Below are 18680 nucleotides of genomic sequence, written 5' to 3'. Positions count from 1 at the left end.
CCTGTCCTTGTTCATGCTTACCAGGTACAAAGACAGGAGACTGGCCCAGCACAAGTCGGAAATAGAGTGTTTCACCCCCAAAGGGAGTATGGGGAATGGTGGGAGAGCAACAATGAGCAGGTAAGAAAACTGTGAGTGGCCTGAGGTGGTGTGAAATAAATGTATGCGAGCTAGAGGAAGAGGCGGCTCCCTGTATGGGTCCCTGCTCAGTTATGCATCCCATCCAGTAAGTCCAATGCTGGCCACCATTGGTTTGCTGTTTGTGTTTGAATTATAAAACCTATACCATCTTCATGTCAACTAATGGGAGCCTCCTGTCCCAGATGCTGCTGTTTCTTAGGGTTGTGTGCTTTGCATGTCTGAAGGCTTAGCTAACAGTCAGTTCTTCATTGGATTTTAATTTATTGGCTAAAGAGTTCTGGAGTTTGCAAAGTAGAAGATATTGGAGGAAAATCATATTTTAGGAATATCCGATTGTTTAATGAAATAAATGCAAAAGACTAGGACTGGATTTGAGGAAAGGGTTGCAATGGAGAGAACACTGAGCCAGGAAATTAATGTGAGTTACTTTGAATGTAATGTATCATAGCCATGAGCAAAGACAAAGCCAACCAAGTGGACTATAATGAAAGAGACATTTTTTGAACTGAAATCAGGAAAGCTAATCCTCCTCTGGCTATAGCTTTGCAGCTCCTTGACTTTGTTGTGTTGGTGGTGAAACCTTCCTATCGCTGTGCTCTGCATGTTTCTTCGTACTAGGGACTTCCAACTGAATTGTACCCTGTGGAATGGGGTACTTGGAACTATCAGCAACAACTGAGCTGTGTTGCATGAAATGAACGTGCTTTATTTGCATGCAACTACGTTTTAAGAAAGGGGCTCTAGAGACATAGGCAATTAGGGTGCTATTAAACAGCTCCAAAATGCTGGAAAAACTGAGTACTGAGAAATTACCTCACTGTGAGCTAACTCTCCTGTTCTATTTTTTGGGTCATTTCTCAATTCAGCTGTGGTGTGGAGCTGTTAGGGGAAAGTATTTCAGATCGTTGTTTGTTTGTCAAATGAGGAAGTTCAGGAAATAGTGCGTCCATTTGTGTTTGCATGTGCTTAGAGCTTGAGGCCAGCTGTGTAATCAGAAGTTAAGACTGTTGACTCCTGTTGAAATTCTACTTCCAAAAAATTCTGTTTGCTTCCTCAGTGGTGGGATCTTTCTCATTTTCAGAATAATGGCTCACATCTATCAAGAACCGCCACACTGCACCACTGCTGATATCTATTCATGGCAGTCTGGGAAAATGGTTTCAGAAACTGTGTGGCTGACATCAGAGAGCCCATAGCTAAGAGCTTAACAAATCAGGTTCATGGCTCTCAAAGACAATGCAATGAGTGTGTATACACATAGGCCCTTTTATCTGTACACAGTTTTCTGCCCAAAATCTCTTTTACAGATATCTCTGGGTCTTAACAGATGGTTTTATGGAAGTGATTTAACTAACTACACTTTGGATCCTGATTTTCTTTCACCTAGATAGTACAAAATGGACAGTATAAATTCTGTCCTTATAAACATAATCCAGCAGCTCTGGAGTAGAATAGACAAGAAAACTGATTACATCTAATGAAAGCTAGAGAGTTATATCCAGAGTGACTTCTGATATGAAGTCTAGAACTGGAATTCCAAATCCATACTTGTAGCTCTCTATCAAACACATTGGAGAAAACCATGGGTATGCAACCCTAGACTTCTTAACCTAACAGTATTTCAATTTAGCCAGATTATAAACTGACATTTTGGAATAAGCTACACATCTGGAGAATTCTGTGCAGCTATGTAAGATAAGCAATAATTCCAAGTTATTCCATTCAGTGGCCTCAGGAATTTTTAACCAACTACTAGAATACTACTCTCATATCTAGTCAGTCCAGAGATTGTATTTCCTCAAGTCTGCCATGACTAAGCATAAAAAATGGCAGACAAAAAGAGTAGGCCATATAGTGTGTGGGTGAGGCACAGCAAATCCAATAGGACAAGTGTCTCAGGGTCAGATTCAGATGTACAGAGATGGCTATTTCAATATGTACTCCATGAACAGCCCACACAACAGCAAAATAATATTTGAGTTTTATGTGTTCACTTCTTTGAATGTGAGCAAGGTAATCACAGGCGTTATTGCATGGATATGTCCTAGGAGGAAAGGGGACTAGTGTAAGCTAGAGCATTTTGCTGGAAATAATACCCCAAGCCCCACAGAGAAGCAGAGATAATTAGACACAAATTATCTTTTCAAGATAATTTTTCTTCTCACTTCCTTGCTATAAAATAAAACACTGAGAGAAAGAGAAGAAGAGATGAGGAAAAAAGCAGAAAAAAAAAGAAATGATTCATTTTGATATACTAAGAATACCTCAGGAGAGAAAAAGACCCAAAATTTCACAAGAAGTAAGGAATGTCAGCATTCACAAAATGAGTGTATTTTTCCCAAGTTTACATTTGATTTCATAAATACACAGATATATGATAGTGATAAGCTTTAAATGAACACCAAAAAAATAGATCAAGACACAAGTAAATTTTACGGAAGCAATTTCTAAGTGAAAACCTAGAATAATTAGTTCAAATTGGCTTACTTGGGAACTAAAGATTTAACAGGAAGAAAAATAGACATATTTTTCTTCACCTACAGATATTGCCCTGGTCAGCTGCCAAGGCTTCCTTTCTTTTTCTGTTCTTCCTAAAGTTTCCCTAGATCACTACTCAAAGTGGTGGCATGTAGTCACATACTATCTTTCCTCTGTAAAGACTTGGACCTGTTTTGTAATGTTTATTAAACACATTTTGTGGTCCCAGTGAAATACTAAAAGAAATTCAGTTGACCACAAAAACTATACTTCTCATATGCTTGGTTGCTTTACTAAAATTATATAATTGATAGAAAAATTTATGTCTGGAATTATCCCCCCAGAGTTTGGTGGCTGCTTAAGAGGGCTCAACAATAAGGTAGTGACAGGAGAACTAATCCTGTCACATCATCTTACATTAGTGTATTGCTAGGGCCAGAGACAGATGGGCTCTATATTCCACAATTTTCTCACTGCCCTGTGACAAAATAGCTAACCTAAAGGAAATTAAATAAGGAAAATTTATTTGACTCACGTGTTGGGGGTATAGTTGGTCATTGTGAGGAAGTACGGGGTAGAAGGAATTTTACGCAATTGGTCACATTGCATCCACAGTCAAGAAGCAGAGGGTATTGAGTGCTGTTACTCAGCTTGCTTTCTTATTATTCAGGTTGAAACCTGAGATCGTGGAACAGTACCTCCAATATTTAGGGAGGTACTTCCTACCTAAGTTAACCTAGTCTTGATAACTCTTCATAGACATAACCAGATACTGTTTACCTGATAATTCTAAATCCTCTCAGTCTAGCTGTTAAAATTAACCCTCATACTTGTTCACTTCTGCCCTCCTTTTGACATCCAAACATTGCTAAAGGGATTAAATCATCACATGCACTGACTGACACACCAGCTTCATGATGTTCTGTGTTTCTATATTATCTTTAAATTCACAGTTTGTGCACTTGTGTCTGAATATAGTAGAATTTTTCATCTTTTCAGTGTACAATCTAAATGTGTGTCAGAATTTTTCAGACTGCAGAAGTAATAGAGATACTGATCAGGGAAGTGCTGTAGGGTATTCTCTCAACCCTGCTGTAGTTGCCATGTGAGTTCATGAAAAATACCCTCCCAACCCCAGGAATGACTAAAGTTCAAAAGTGGATATTATCATCTTCATGTTCTATAGGGCACAGAGAACACATCAGAGTTTGTGCTCTAATGTGTTTATAGTGACTCATGAAAGAGAATCATAATAGTTACTTGTCCCTAAGAAAGGGCTCTATTAGTTAAAAAAAAGTACATAGATGTGTAGCTACTCACCAGAACTGGAAGGAAAGAAGGTGGTGTGAGCTTATTTTATGAATTCAACCTGGGAATTTTTATTGTTAATAAGTCACAACATTGGTTTTATGAAGAGCTACCTCTAATTAGTTGAAAAACTGATTTCATCTAGTATCTCTAGCATCCTCAGGGCACTTTACTGGTCTCTTGCATTCACACCCTTCCTTTTAGTCACATCTGTAGTTAATGAGTTCCTATAAAATGGAAGGAAAAAATTAAAATATTTTATGATGAAAGGAGCCAAGCTAAAAAGGACAATTGCTTAACATTAAGGAAGTTGGAACTTTTATGATGTTAAGTGTGTACTGGACTGTGTAGCATACTTCCTGCTTTTATTCTCTCTTCATAATATGGATAAAATCTTGAAAAACTGAGTACTAAAAATTTTTAAATTTATCATTTTATCTAACTCTGTGTCTCATGAACTAGTTCGGTTCTTCAATATGGTTTTCTTTTAAGATGTTGGATCATCATTTATACACAAAACAAGATGACTTTTACCAGTTTGCTTAATTTTCCTTGTAGATTTGGCACACTGTTCTCTCAGTAACTTTGACTTCAGTAATTTAGCTAAGATCCACACACCTGAGTTTTCTTATTTACTGTAATAATACCTATGTATGCTGAACACTCCAGATTGTATAATTTGCCTCATTTCACTAAACTTCCCAGCCTGCAATTTGACACCTGGTACCATTATAAGCACTGGAACTCCTGCACTCGGGATGCTGTAGATTTAGTGTGGGAGTTGACTTTCAAATAGGAGGACCATTTAGAAAATGCTATGACACAGAGCTGTCATGAAGGTCAAACTTGATAACACGAGTAAAATTACCAGTTCTATTGAAATGGAGCACAACTCTCTCAGGACTCTATTATTATCCCCAATAGCATGCTTTATACAAGATTTATAATCAGCTGAGTTCCCTATAAAATCTCTGGCTTTCTGACCAGCCCACACATACAAACAACTGTATCTTGTTTGTTTGTTTTGTTTTTTGTTGTTTTGTTTTGTTTCTTTACTAAATTGCAATGTTTTATAGTTATTGCTGAAAAACAATCATTTCCTATTTCGGGGAAAAATATGCAATCATAAATACTCTTCTTATCTTAATCGGAACACTTGACACAAAGTTTAGAAGGTATATGTCAGAATAATCTGTACTTCAGTTTCTAGATTTCAATGCAGGTAACTGAATCATGGATCAGAAGAAAGCAATTAATTTAAGAAAGAAAACTATAATGACTAAATAAGATGCCAAACTCCAGCACATAATCAATGATACAGTCTGCTTTGTAAAGCACTGCTTCTTTCTAGGCACATGGATGCAGCATTGGCAGTACAGGTAGAATCAGATACCTTAACAACCTAGGTACTGATAGCACCAGGTACTTTAGCAACATTAGAAAAGGCCTCCTCTTGCTGTTATACCATAGAAGGTAAAGAAAAGTGCTTCTTCCAAGAGAACTTTGTTAGCGATTAAAGGCTTGAGAGGAAATAATATATGGTGCAATGATCATAGAAATATGCAGCCATTGGTAGTAAAGAGAGAAAAAGCACATCACAGAAACTGATAGGAAGGTTGGTGGAATACATTTCTCTGTTAAATATGCAATATGAACATTAATGGATTTTCTTTATCAATGTTACTTAAAGTCCTCGGATTTTAGACTGTATTAACTACACTTGCAAATGTTTCCTTGAAACACTTTTTTCAGTCGTAATTCTTTCTAAAGGGGTTTTTGTGTTTGTTTGTTTTTGTTTGTCTCTCTGTCTGTTTTATGCTAAAAGGAAAACATCAGTGAGCAGGAGGAAATGTGTTTTCTTCCTGTAGTTCTCCCACAAGAACATTCCATCTCATTTTCACCTTATCACACTCATTTAAACCTTAGCACCATGGCACAGCATTCCTATACTAACAAAGCTACCTCTTCTTGAACAACCCTATTTTGCTTACATCACTTCACTGTTCTTCAGTCTCTAAGGGACCAATTAACTTGGCAAATATCAGTTATAGTTTAACATCTTCCTGTATGGAAGTGGTGCTACATTAGAAACACTGCCAATAGGTGAAGCAGTGGAGAAAGTTCAAGACAATAATAGATAATGGTACCTCAAGTCAAAATGCAGAGAAAAAAAGATCAAATGCATAGCATTAAATAATTGAGACTTTTATGGTAGAAGAATAGAACAGAAATGGATCATGGGGATTTTTTTCTTCACTCACTTATTAATCAAGCTTATAGACTACATTTATACCTGCCAATCAGCCTAAATACTTTAGTCCAAGTTCGACCATGTGTCTACAAAAATACCAGTGAATTCATTTCATGTAGGCTATCTACTCCTGGGCATAAGGCCTACCCTGAAGTATGGTTTATGTACCCAATAAGACTCCACTGGAGAAAACTAATTTTTTTCTTTGCCATGGGTTATACATTGCAGATAGCTTCTTGGTTAGAGGTGGGGGGAGTCCTTGTCCATTTTCTTCTCTCAACACTGAGACTCCATCTGGCCTGAACCCATACAGCCCATGCGGGTGCTGCCACTGTCTTTGTGAGTTCATGTGTGTGTCAGTCCTGTTGTATCTAAAGGGCTCTGTTTCCTTAGACTCATCCATTCCACCTGACTCTTCAAAATCTTTCTGCATCTTTTGCATATACCCCTTGATCCCTGTTTAGAGGCATTTGATAAAGAAATTCACTTATAAATGAGTGCTCCAAAATCTCTCCTTCTCTACCCATTGTCCAATTGTGCTTCTCTGTGCCAGTTCCCATCTACTGCAAAAAGAGGGCTTTTTGGTGATGGCTAAGTTAGGCACTGATCTGTGAGTATAACAGTATGTCTTTAGAAGTCATTTTATTGATGTGTTTCTTTAACAGAACAATAGTACTTGGTTTCCTGTGGGGCCATTCTCATTCAAACCATTTTTCCTATGCTAGTAAAAATACCAGAATTGTTAAGATGGTCTGACTGTAGAGTACTCATACAAATAGAACCTGAACCATCCATTGAAATTCTGAAACTAAGCTGTAGAGAATTAGAGCTATCTAAAAAAGTGGTTTTGTTGAATCAAAGCATGAAAAGAGACTGAACAACTGTCACATAATATCAACATATATCGATTCTGGCTTTAGATGCCTTCATCAAGGCATCTAGTCATTATATCTGGCAAATGTTGGTGTCTAATCAACAGATGCTATGGAATTAATAACAAGCAAGGGTACAGAGAGTTTTTCTTTTTTATTCCTATGTAGTAACTATGTAACTAAGAAGCACTGAGGCACGGGGTAAAACAGAATACAGGTCAAATGACTCCCTTACCTACTTAAAGCACACCCCATCTTCAACCTGTAAACATTCTGTCTAAACTCCACCCCCAAAGTTACCTGGTGACAGCCAGAGAGATTCTCCTCCCCACAGTTACCTGGCAATAGCCAGGTATGTCTGACCCGCTATAAAAGGGTCTCCTTGTGCCCTCTTCCCTCTCTTACTCTTGCTACTCTCTTGCTTTTCTCTTGCCCTTCCTCTCCTCTTCCTCCACACCCTCTCCATGTGCTCTTGGCCATGGCTGGCCTTTTCTTCTCTTCTCTTCTCTTCTCTTCTCTTCTCTTCTCTTCTCTTCTGTTCTCTTCTCTTCTCTTCTGTTCTCTTCTCTTCTCTTCTCTTCTCTTCTCTCTCTTCTCTTCTCTCATTCTCTCTCTCTCTCTCTCTCTCTCTCTCTGCTTCTACTGCTCTCTTAACTCCCCTCCCTATGTCCTAAATAAACTCTATTCTATACAATACCATCATGTAGCTGGTCCCTTAGGGGGAAGGGATACTTTGACAGGGGCCTGTCAAGACATCCCCTTCTCTCACACCTCACCACATCCCCATAGAACATATTCTTTCTGTCTTGAATCTTTTTATAAATACATCATAAACACTACCTAAATTTTTCTTCTTTTCTTTTCTTTCTTTTCTCTTGCCCTTCCTCTCCTCTTCCTCCACCCCCTCTCCATGTGCTCTTGGCCATGGCTGGCCTCTTCTTCTCTTCTCTTCTCTTCTCTTCTCTTCTCTTCTCTTCTCTTCTCTTCTCTTCTCTTCTCTTCTCTTCTCTTCTCTTCTCTTCTCTGTAAGAAAAACATTTGTGTGTGTGTGCATGTGTGTGTGTGTGTGTGTGTGTGTGTGTGTGTATTTAGTATAAGGAATTGGACATTGAAATCAGAACTGTAAGTAATGATGTGGCATATGTCACATGTGGCCATTTATTAACTTAACTGGGGAGCATAAGCCATCTCACATTATCACATTAAACTTTGGTTGTCTCATTTTTTAAAAGGCCAGTAACAGCATTCATACCAGCACCATGACAAGCAAGTCATTCTTAAAAGCTCTCTATATAATACCACACACATAAAAGATGGTGTCATTTTTACTTTGCATCTGTGTTTGGTAATTCAGTCTTCTACTTCATTTCCTTGTAGTTGAGTGTTTTTTCTATGTAAGTCTCTAAGATGTATATCACCAGAGCTATTTCAATGGTTTCTATCAACGAGATAGCTTTTTACATACATTTAGGCCATAACTGAAGAAATTTATATAGATAATACATACCATAGTATGTTTCTTCCTGTAAGTTTTAAAATCAATATGTAAACTTTTAAGCAAAGCTCAAACTACCTACTTTTGGAAAGTCTGAATATAAACAAAATTAAATTCCTATTTTTAATAAAACTTTAACACTTTGTAGTTAAAGCAAAATTAGAGAAAATACTGGCAAAAATTTTAATGAAGCAATATTACTACTGTTGCATATTTTCTGCTCATAATAGTCTTAATTTCTGAATTTTTTATTGGTATACTATTTTCCAATATAATTCTACATAGGCATCATTAGCTAAAGATGTTCCAAATATCTTTTACTGTTTTTATCAATATTTTTGTCTTAGGCAGAACATGATTTCAGTACAACTTCCTTCTCACTACCCTCAAAACCAAAATACACAAAGAAGAGAGGTTCATTAAGGAAAATAACTTTGAGGGGATATATTTAATTTTTAATGGCCTGAATTTCTTTAAGTTAGGAAGGTACTAATAAACCATTCAACAAAAAAAAAGAAGTTAAGGTTTGTATTTTTTTTTAATTCAACAAAATGAAAACTTCAATGCTTATAATCTTCATTTTATCATACCAAAAGCATAAATTATCTCTGGGGAGGATATAACTACACAGAATATTCAAGCTTAATATTCACACAAACATTCTATAGTCCACAGATCTTTGTGATGATCAGACTCTGATCTGTGCTGCCTAATGGTGGCATGCTGGGGGAAGGTGCTTTAATTTCCTCAAATTAGGGCAAATGGATAGGGAAACTGGAGAGGTCACTGACCTGATATTCAGAGCCTGTTGACATAAGTAAATTATTTATCTGTCCTACAGAGAAGGGATGAAGAACAACTGCTGAGAATACAGGTAATCGGCACCATTTTGGCAGCCCTGGAAAGGAAAGGAATTAACCATGCAAAGAGAACTCTCAAGTAACATTACAATTTTTTCTTTTGATGATAAGGAGAAAATTTCCATAAAGGGAGATATTAGATTAATAATATTATACTTTGAAAGGGGTTAATATTCTTTGGAAGAACACAAAGTGGTATTTTGTCCCCTCCCAAGTTGGAGCGATTGTCTTAGTCTGTGCCTTATTTCTCTACTTCTCAATACTTGCACTGAGGAAAAGTAAAATTCACCAGGAAACAACAATTCCTTTGCTTTTCTTTTACCTTAGTCCACCTTAGTCCACTAACAAACATATAATTCTTCAGTTGAAACAAAAGCTCTCAGTTGAAGCAATAAATATATTTTTGCTTCTCATGAGAGGAAGTTGTAATGATGAGGAATAACCCTCTACATTTGCAAAGACTTTGTACTTGGTAAAAGAGCCTCTTCAAAGTAATCACCTGGTTTTCTTGTAGAAGTAATGTCAGTGGATAGTTATTCTCCTACTCTTTGCTAGTAATAAAGGAGTACCAAGATCTTAAGTGATTGTTCTGCCAATGTCAGAATCATATCTCAAAACCACAATCTGCCCAAGTTGCCTCATAAGCTTCCATCAGTGAAAAAGTAAAAAGACTCACTTAAACCAGTGTGTGCATATGTCTCTGTGTGTGTTTTGTGTGTGTGTGTGTGTGTGTGTGTCTGAGAGAGAGAGAGAGGGGGAGTGCATTCTTGCATAAATTACAAAATGAATTGATTTATTGCCTAAAAATAATTTAAGTAACTTTCATATTCAATTCACTGGGTGTATTGGATATAGCAGGAAACAAACTAGGGATGCCTTCCAGGCCTCCCACCCAGCAAATGAGGCAGATATAGAGCAAAATGCTTACATGCCTAAATGCTGTAGTTATGAAAATCCAACTGAGTATGGCTTGGGTGGGAAGACCTTTTTTCCAAAGACAATTATACTAAAACACAAAAGGAGAGAGACAGAGACAGAGAATAAGGTAGAAGAGGGTAGGGAAGACAAGATGTGCTTAAGCAAAGGGAAGGAGCAAAGCAGCAGTGGGAAGGAAGAACAGTCAGAGCATTCATGAAGAAAATGGACTGGATGTGGTCATCCAAGAAAACAGTGTAGGAGAATAAAGTTTAGGGTGTATTTGGCCATAGAACTGTGGCGGCGCTCTAGTCAGACAAAGACAACTGGAAAGACTTTATGGTGCTACAAACTGTTTACTTTCTATGAAATTCTCTTTCCCTTAAACCCAAAGAAAATAGCAGTAAATACAGAGATTTCTTTTTCTGACATATTGCGCTCACACAGAACAAGAAACACCCACTTCTTACCATACCTTTTCACCTACATTGTCTCATTAAATCCTCAAGACAACTTTTACCAATTGAACAAACTGCTTTTTGATGAGGCACTGAATACTCTTTTTCTATTCCAACCATCTTGGATGTCAGATCCAGAATTAAACTACAGGTTTTAAAATCTTTTACCTGACACCAAACGCTGAACCTGATTGCTGAAGAGTCCTATTCAGCCTTAATTGCTTATTTAGATTCTCCTTCATAGAACTTCTAGTTAAAGTCATTGTCTTTGTGGAAACAGTATTCTACAAAAAACAGACTGGTGTGAGTAGGTTTTCTTTCTTATCAAGTTCCCTTCTACTAGGGAACAGTAATTTGTTCATGTTCCAGAGGGAAAAGGAGTGCTCATAATTGGACTCCATTTCTCTTGTATCTTCTATATCTAGTCTTAGAGTCTTGTTAATTTCTCTCTCTCTCTCTCTCTCTCTCTCTCTCTCTCTCTCTCTGTGTGTGTGTGTGTGTGTGTGTGTGTGTGTGTCCCTCACACACTCTCCTTCTCCTTATACTTCTCCTGCTCCTTCTCTTTCTACTTAGGATGTTTTCCTTATACATTTACACAAACATTTATGTATTATTTCACTGTGCAACTGTGTATGAAATAGAAGACTATCAGTGTTTACATAGAGGTTATATCCTGTCGCCGTAAATTGAGAGACTGGCAAAGAGAAAGGGAGGTAGGAAGAAAGAAAGAAAGATAGAAGAGAAAAAGAAAATGTCAGAGATAATTTAAAAAGCAGATGTTTGCAAAACCTTCCTACTAGAAACTGACACAACCTTGGGATAAAATTTGGAAGAGCTGGTCCAGTTATGCTTCTGGTTTCTTGCCCACACTTTGTTTTAAAAGGCGTGCAGCGACCTGAAAGTCTAATTACCCTTCTCCTGATGTCTGTTTTGTAGGCTGCTGGTAACAGAACGTTGGACTAGTTGGCGACTATCCTCTCAATCAAATCCCATAAATAACCTGGGCAATTCTGTGCTGTGTTGTGCTGTGCTGCACTGCAGAAGTTAGTGGGCACTTGTAAGAGAAGAGTGATGCATTATAAACTCCTAGTGAGGTTAATGCAAAGTGGGAAGATAAGTATTGAAACTATTAGAAGGAAAGAGAACACCTGGCAGCTCCCCTCTGCTACTCCAGATAGACAGCTGTCTGCAAACTTGGAAATGGCTCATCCACTCTCCCAGACAAGTGATGTAGTGGGGGTCACTTCACACACTGAGTTCTGGAGAATACTAGGTTGCAAGGTACTGATATGATTACACCAAACTGGAGGTCACACGAGGGAGCAGAGAAAGGGAAAGCATAAGGTGCAAAGGGAGGATAGAGCAGCATTAAGCAGAATGCGAATGAGCCAAGAAGAGTGTTGCTAAGGAAGCTGTGGAAAGGATGCTCTGTTGTCAGAAAAGTGTCGTAGCTCAGGACCTCTGGGAGATGCAAGTAGGAAACCTCAGAATGGGTGGCTTTAGACCTCTGCCTGACAAACTCGGCCTGCCCTCCAACAAGCAGGCCAGTGGAGTAAGTGAAACCAAAAAACAAGAACAACTTCTCATCAGAAGCTTTCAAATTGTGAAACACATGCTGCAGAGTCACTTTAATGGGAAAGGACAAAAAATAAATTCATGTAAAAATGCATTGATACTTCAGTCCCAGTTCAGAATATTGGAATCTCCTGAGGGCACATGGGGATACATTCCTTGAATGAGTCTTATAAACAGTTAACGGCAGTTACTCAAACTAAGATTGATGGCCACTGCCTGAGAGAGAATTTTTCATTCTTTAATGTCTTGTTTATACTGGGTAGAACAATACTGGCTGGACCAAAGGTAGCAGGCCTTATCTCATCTTCAATTTATCTTCATGGGGATTCACAAGAAAGATCTCTCTATGAGCTATCCCTGCAACACAGTTATTGTCCTCTGGCTACCATAATGTTTCTCACAGGAGCATCTATGTTCTGGTGGTTCCCAGCCATTTTGGCATAAAGAAGGATGCAGATTCTGAAGCTGAGGCATACATCTTCATCAGAGTAGCCTTCAGAGCACAGGGGCTGCCTAGGAGAAGAAAGCATGAAGAAGGTCTTCAGAACTTCTGTCAGCAAGGCAATGCTTATCAAGGCCCTAATTTTGGATTGCTGTACTAGGTGTCCAAGGCAATGCACAGCAATGTCTCTGGTAGAATTATTATTATTCAAGTTGCAGCCTAAAAATCAACGTTATAAGAAGTCCTGCTGTGTAGAAATTTTGAATTGATTAGAAATTTGTTTGTGTTCATTAAATTCATATTTTCCAGCAGATAAGCCAGACTAAATAAAACCATGTTCAAACTCAGGAGCTCACCCAGCAATCCCTAAGTATATATGCCCACCTGCAGAATAAAAGCTGAGCTGGAGCTACTGTCTACTACCTGGTAATCTTGATTCTTTCACCTCTCCCTCCCTCTTGTAACTGCTGGTGAGTTGAGATCTTGGTTTAATTAATGTTTTCATCTGGAGGCTGCTAAACCTAAGGAGCCTGTGGCTCTGTACCAAGCTTTTCTATTCACATCATGAAGGTACCACCCCCCACATTTGCATTTGCAGCACAAAGCATAGCTGTGCTCATGGTGAGGTCTAAGTGCCTGCAGAATCTGACAAGTGTTCCTTTGTCCTAATAGTTGATCCCCTTGCTGTAATAGCACAAAAGATCCACCTGTCCTGGTGGGTCATTCCTTCTCGGACTACAGAATGACCTTCCTGATCAAGTCCCCATCACCTCCCACCATTGGGGAAGCTACATGGAAAGCTGCTAAGATACATGCTGAGTCAACTCTCTACTCTTTTCTCTCCACAGCTCCAATGGAAAATCCGTGACTTGGGCCCAGAATGAGAAGAGCACCCGGGGGCAACACCTGTGGCAGCGACTGTCTGTCCACATCAACAAGAAAGAGAACCCCAACCAGACAGCGGTCATTAAACCTTTCCCCAAGAGCACAGAGAGCCGCGGGCCAGGTGCAGGGGTAGGTGGTGGCTCCGGCCCTGGTGCAGCTACTGCTGGTAGCTCAGGATGCACAGCGACAGGTGGCCCAGAGCCGCCTGACACAGGCCCCAAAGCGCTTTATGATGTGGTGGAGGCAGAGGAGCGCTTTCCCTCGGCTGCTAGGCCGCGCTCGCCATCGCCCATCAGCACGCTGAGCCACCTCGCAGGCTCGGCGGGCCGCACCGAAGAAGATGCGCCATCGCTGCATTCGGAGACCGCTGCACGCAGCAGCTCATCCCAGGGCTCGCTTATGGAGCAGATCAGCAGCGTGGTGACACGCTTCACCGCCAACATCACCGAGCTCAACTCCATGATGTTGTCCACTGCAGCCACTCCGGGACCCCCTGGTACCCCTATCTGCTCCTCCTACCTGATCCCCAAAGAGATCCAGCTGCCCACGACCATGACGACCTTCGCAGAGATCCAGCCGCTGCCGGCCATTGAGGTGACAGGAGGAGCTCAGCCTGCGACAGGGGCATCACCTGCCCAGGAGACGCCCGCAGGAGCTGAAGCCGCCCCAGGAAAACCGGATCTGGAGGAGCTAGTGGCCCTCACTCCACCATCGCCCTTCAGGGACTCGGTGGATTCCGGGAGCACCACCCCAAACTCTCCAGTCTCCGAATCGGCCCTCTGTATCCCATCCTCTCCCAAATATGACACTCTCATCATCAGAGATTACACGCAGAGTTCTTCATCGTTGTGAGCCACAGGAAACTTCCCTGGGATAGGCCTGAGCCGCAGACCTCGGTGTTCACAGATGGGCGCAGTGATGCCCTTAATCACCCCAACGGAGAACCTGAGGTGAAAAATGCCAAGGGCACACAAGGTGGAGACATGAGATCAATAGTGCTATTTCATGACAGCTGATGACGACACCAACTACACATCTTCTGGCAGATTATCTTCTCGTGGCCTTAGAAAACATGGGCTTTTAAGAAACACTGCTTCTATTTTTGGAGTGCTGGCCAGGAGTGGATTAAGCAGTTACAAGACCAAGTGCTATGCTCTGAGGCAGCAGCAGTGTGACGCAACATCCTGAACAGTGAAAAGTGGAGTTAATAAGCAACTGTGGACAGTCTTGTTTGTTTACTTCGTTTTCCCAGAAGAGGCTTTGATCCACCAAACATTGAATGTACATTTTTTTTAACTAACTCAAAAAAAAAGTCTGGGACCAAATAGTCAACTTTTCTTTTTTTTTTTTTTTCCTTTTCTTTTTTTCCTTCCTTCCCTGGTCCCAACATTTACTAGACCTTGAGAAACCAATAGTAACTAGTGCCCAGTATTTACTGAGCTTGTGAGTGTCCTGAGTAACACAAACGGGTAGTGAGTGTTGTGTTAATGTATAGAGAGTTTCTAGCAGAGACTTTCCAAACAGGCTGTGAGATACTCTTCCAAAAGCCTGCATCCTGGATTCCATTAACCAAGAAAACCAGTGCAAGATTTCTGGACTATTTCACCATGTTGCCAATCAATACTGGAGTAGCAAAAAAAAAAAAAAATATTTTCTGGAACATTGTTTTTTAATTCCCTCACTGGGGTGCATTGTGTAGCTGGAAATTCTCTTTGTAATAATAATTTGTGAGCTATAGCCTGGCTCTCTTTCCTGATACACAGGCACTCCTCCTTATAAATACCCTTCCCTTAGTGTTGCCAGCTGAAGTAGTAAGATACGCAATGAGCTTCCTTGTTTCTTTATTTGAGAGCCTGATTTACAAAGAGATCCTCTGTTGTTGGTGGCTGTTTTGCCCCAGTCCCCACCTCTGGAAGTGTGGTCCATAGACCTGATGAAGATGTTACAATTGGAGGGACTGACGTGGACATTAATAAGAGTAACAGAATCTCAATACAGGAAAGTCAGCATAGCAGGTGTTTTTGCTATGCCCATCAGTAGTGATTTCATCTTTTCTTGGCTGCTTACATGGGGCAGCTATGAACTATGACAAATGTAGACTTTTTTCAAAGCAATACAGAATACTAAAACAGAGGAACCTTAATATCAACCACAGTCTTTCTTAGCCATTCCAAGGGAAAAAAAGGCAAAGCAATTACTAATCCTTTACTTTTTAAAATAGTTATTAGCGTGGTTTTGTGCACTTCATACTGTCACTTTTTAAATACTGCAGAAAAGAGTTTTAGAGTTACAATATAAACATACAGGATTTGGTGGGCTCATATAGGTAGAAACTATGACTCAAGACCTGAATCTATGATCATCTTTTTATTAGTGACATTGCAGCTATCCTCAGGTACCAAATGTTTTTGATCTTTAAATAAAGATAGTAGTAAAAGGAGGAGGTTTTCTATAGATTTAAAGTTCAGTTGGCCCAGCCTTATACTAAAGATAGCCTTATGAGAAAGATTTGCCATGAGACAGAAGTATATTTTTTGGCAGAGAGAAATTTAAATAGAACTTAAAAATTCTTATTTCAATATCCTTGATATCATTCTCTCTCTCTCTCTCTCTCTCTCTCTCTCTCTCTCTCTCTCTCTCTCTCTCTCTCTGGTTTTTGTTTGTTTGGTTGTTTGGTTTTTGTTTATTTGTTTACCATCTGATTTAAAAACAAATTGAAACAGTAAGTTTATACATTGGCATAATGTGTCATTCTCCAGTTTTAAACATTTAAGGTTGCAATAACTATTGACATTGCTTTGCTTTTCTGATACCTGTTCTTATTTGACATTTTAAATAAACTGTTCCACATTAACACATTAAAAGCTAACAATAACTCGCAAACATATTATCTTAAAGTGAATCAAGCTTCCTGTTATTTCCATCAGATATGGAAATAACATTGAGAGCAATATGACCCCAAATAGTACTGAGATTCTTGAAACAAAAAAGGAATCTAGCAAACTTACAGAGCTTCATTAAAGGAAAATGCCTGCCTCTACCTGAAAACCCAAGTAAATATTTTGAAATGTCAATGTCCCTTGGTATCCACCAAAAAAGTGACATTTGCCTGGGGTTAGTGTCTGATTTCTTAGATGTCAATATCTTTCTGGATATGCTATGCTTTCTGAATTGTAAATTTTGTTTATTGACCTTAGTTTTCTATTTTCTTTTCATATGCATTTTATTTCTTTGATAGTTCTTATCAACAAATCCTTTTTCTATGATTTCCATAATATTTTGTTTAAAAAATTACCACCTTATGAGGAGTTGTTCTAGAAATTCAAGTTTAATGCAATTTCCATCTATAATTCCCTTTAGATATCATAGTCAACTGTAATAAAATTGTATTCAATTAGAAAAAATAAAATTGTTTTCCTGTACATTATCATAGCATTTGCCATCCCATTGAATATATTGCACATGCCAGTAATACATCTTCGAAATCTTTTAATTTGAATTGATGCTAACTCTCTCTTTGCCAGTTCTAATATCAGGTTCCAAGTAATAACTATAATATAAAGAGAACTGAATATTTATTTTAGGGCTAGCATACAAACTTCCCGATTTGTTTGGGTACCTTTTCTTATTGAGTTTCCTTGATAACATCTGTTCCTGGTACCCAGTAATAAATAGCTGAAATATGCATGACTAAAAAAAAAAAGATGGGAATGTTAAAGACCATTCAAATGGTCTAAAAGGAGAATTTTGTCCTGGCAAGAAAGAAAAGACCTGACTTGATTAAGTTTATCAACTAAAAGATCCACTCACTGTCCTGTGGAAGAGTGGGGTCAGCCTGAGAGGCTGTGTTGGACTGGGGCTAGACATAGGGAAGGAAGGGAATCTAGAGAGGAAACTCGTTAGAAAATTAACAGACACAAAGGAGAAAGACAAAGCAAATCTCCAAATGTGCTAATCTTTGAGTGTAATAGTTTTTTTTTTTCCAAATGACTGATATACCAGCAAGTGATCAGAAAGACTCGGAGCTATTTATGACTGTAAATGCATTGTATAATGGCTCTGCTGCAGTCTGTGACTTCCAAACCAGGATTAAACACTCTTTTTAAGAAAAAAAATTTAAAAAATGAAAAAAAAAATCCTGTGCTAGTCTCCCAGAAAAATGTATATGGTCTGGAGACTTCAAAGTTATTATATGAGTTCACATTTAGCAACAGCTTATTAATAACCCTCAAGCTGTCAGAATCACTATAGCTACCATTTACAATTTTATACTGTGAAAAAATACAGATCAGTGAAAGCATAAAGATAATTCAGGATTTGCTTTGAAGACGGTCTGAGGCCTGGGAGAATCTCTGATGTCTCTTGAAGAATGGGGCATGTATAAAACAGTTGGCTGGATTTCACTGATCTTCCCAATGTGAACAAATATACTATGTATATTGTGTGTCTTTCTAGAATTCAATGGCAGCTGCTGGTGATGTTGTAATTAGAAATCTATATAGAATATAGATGTTTAGAGAGATGGTGCCAATACTAAAATACTTGTGTGGGCTACAAGTGCTTGTACTTAATTTTTTCTGCACTCAGAACTGATTTGGTTTTAAAACTGTGTACACACTCTGTTCTTTTTTTGTTGTTGCAGCTTGTACTATTAAAATAATAGAGAATGTTAAATTATTTTGATGTGAATTGCAAATGATTTTTCATAAATTTTAACATTTTTATCAGCATTGTTTCGCTTTGTACTTGTATAAATGTGTTTTATTTTAGCGTTTTAAAATATACTTGCCTGCTTCTCAGTTGTCTAAATCACGTTATAGTTGTTGTGTGTGAAGCCAGTTACTTTTTGAAAGACATTAAAAGACAAACTATGATATGACTTCAAGCTTATTCCCCCTCAAGTGCTTAAAATGTTGTCCTGGTGGTATTTCCTAAGAATGTAACGCCATGTTACAACTTTACCTTAAGTTCTGAATCATACACACATTTGAAATATAATC

The 18680-nt window shown here is 38.7% G+C and overlaps 1 protein-coding gene across 2 annotated transcripts in view; it reads left to right on the top strand.

The window, feature by feature from the left end:
* Grm5 (glutamate metabotropic receptor 5) overlaps positions 1-14532 on the top strand; it is a 551762-nt gene extending 537230 nt beyond the window's left edge. The window contains exons 8-9 of one of the 2 annotated variants that reach the window (XM_052177672.1): positions 25-120; positions 13644-14532. In XM_052177672.1, coding sequence (XP_052033632.1) covers positions 25-120; positions 13644-14532 — 985 coding nt within the window. The remainder of the gene's footprint in view (positions 1-24; positions 121-13643) is intronic. The other variant, XM_052177680.1, reaches the window with a different exon arrangement.
* Positions 14533-18680: the final 4148 nt, after the last annotated feature.

This window comes from Apodemus sylvaticus, chromosome 1 (genome assembly GCF_947179515.1).
Source record: "Apodemus sylvaticus chromosome 1, mApoSyl1.1, whole genome shotgun sequence".
In the NCBI taxonomy this organism is placed as follows: domain Eukaryota; kingdom Metazoa; phylum Chordata; class Mammalia; order Rodentia; family Muridae; genus Apodemus; species Apodemus sylvaticus.
Note: the sequence above shows the minus strand (reverse complement) of the source record. Positions and strands in the feature narration are given on the sequence as shown.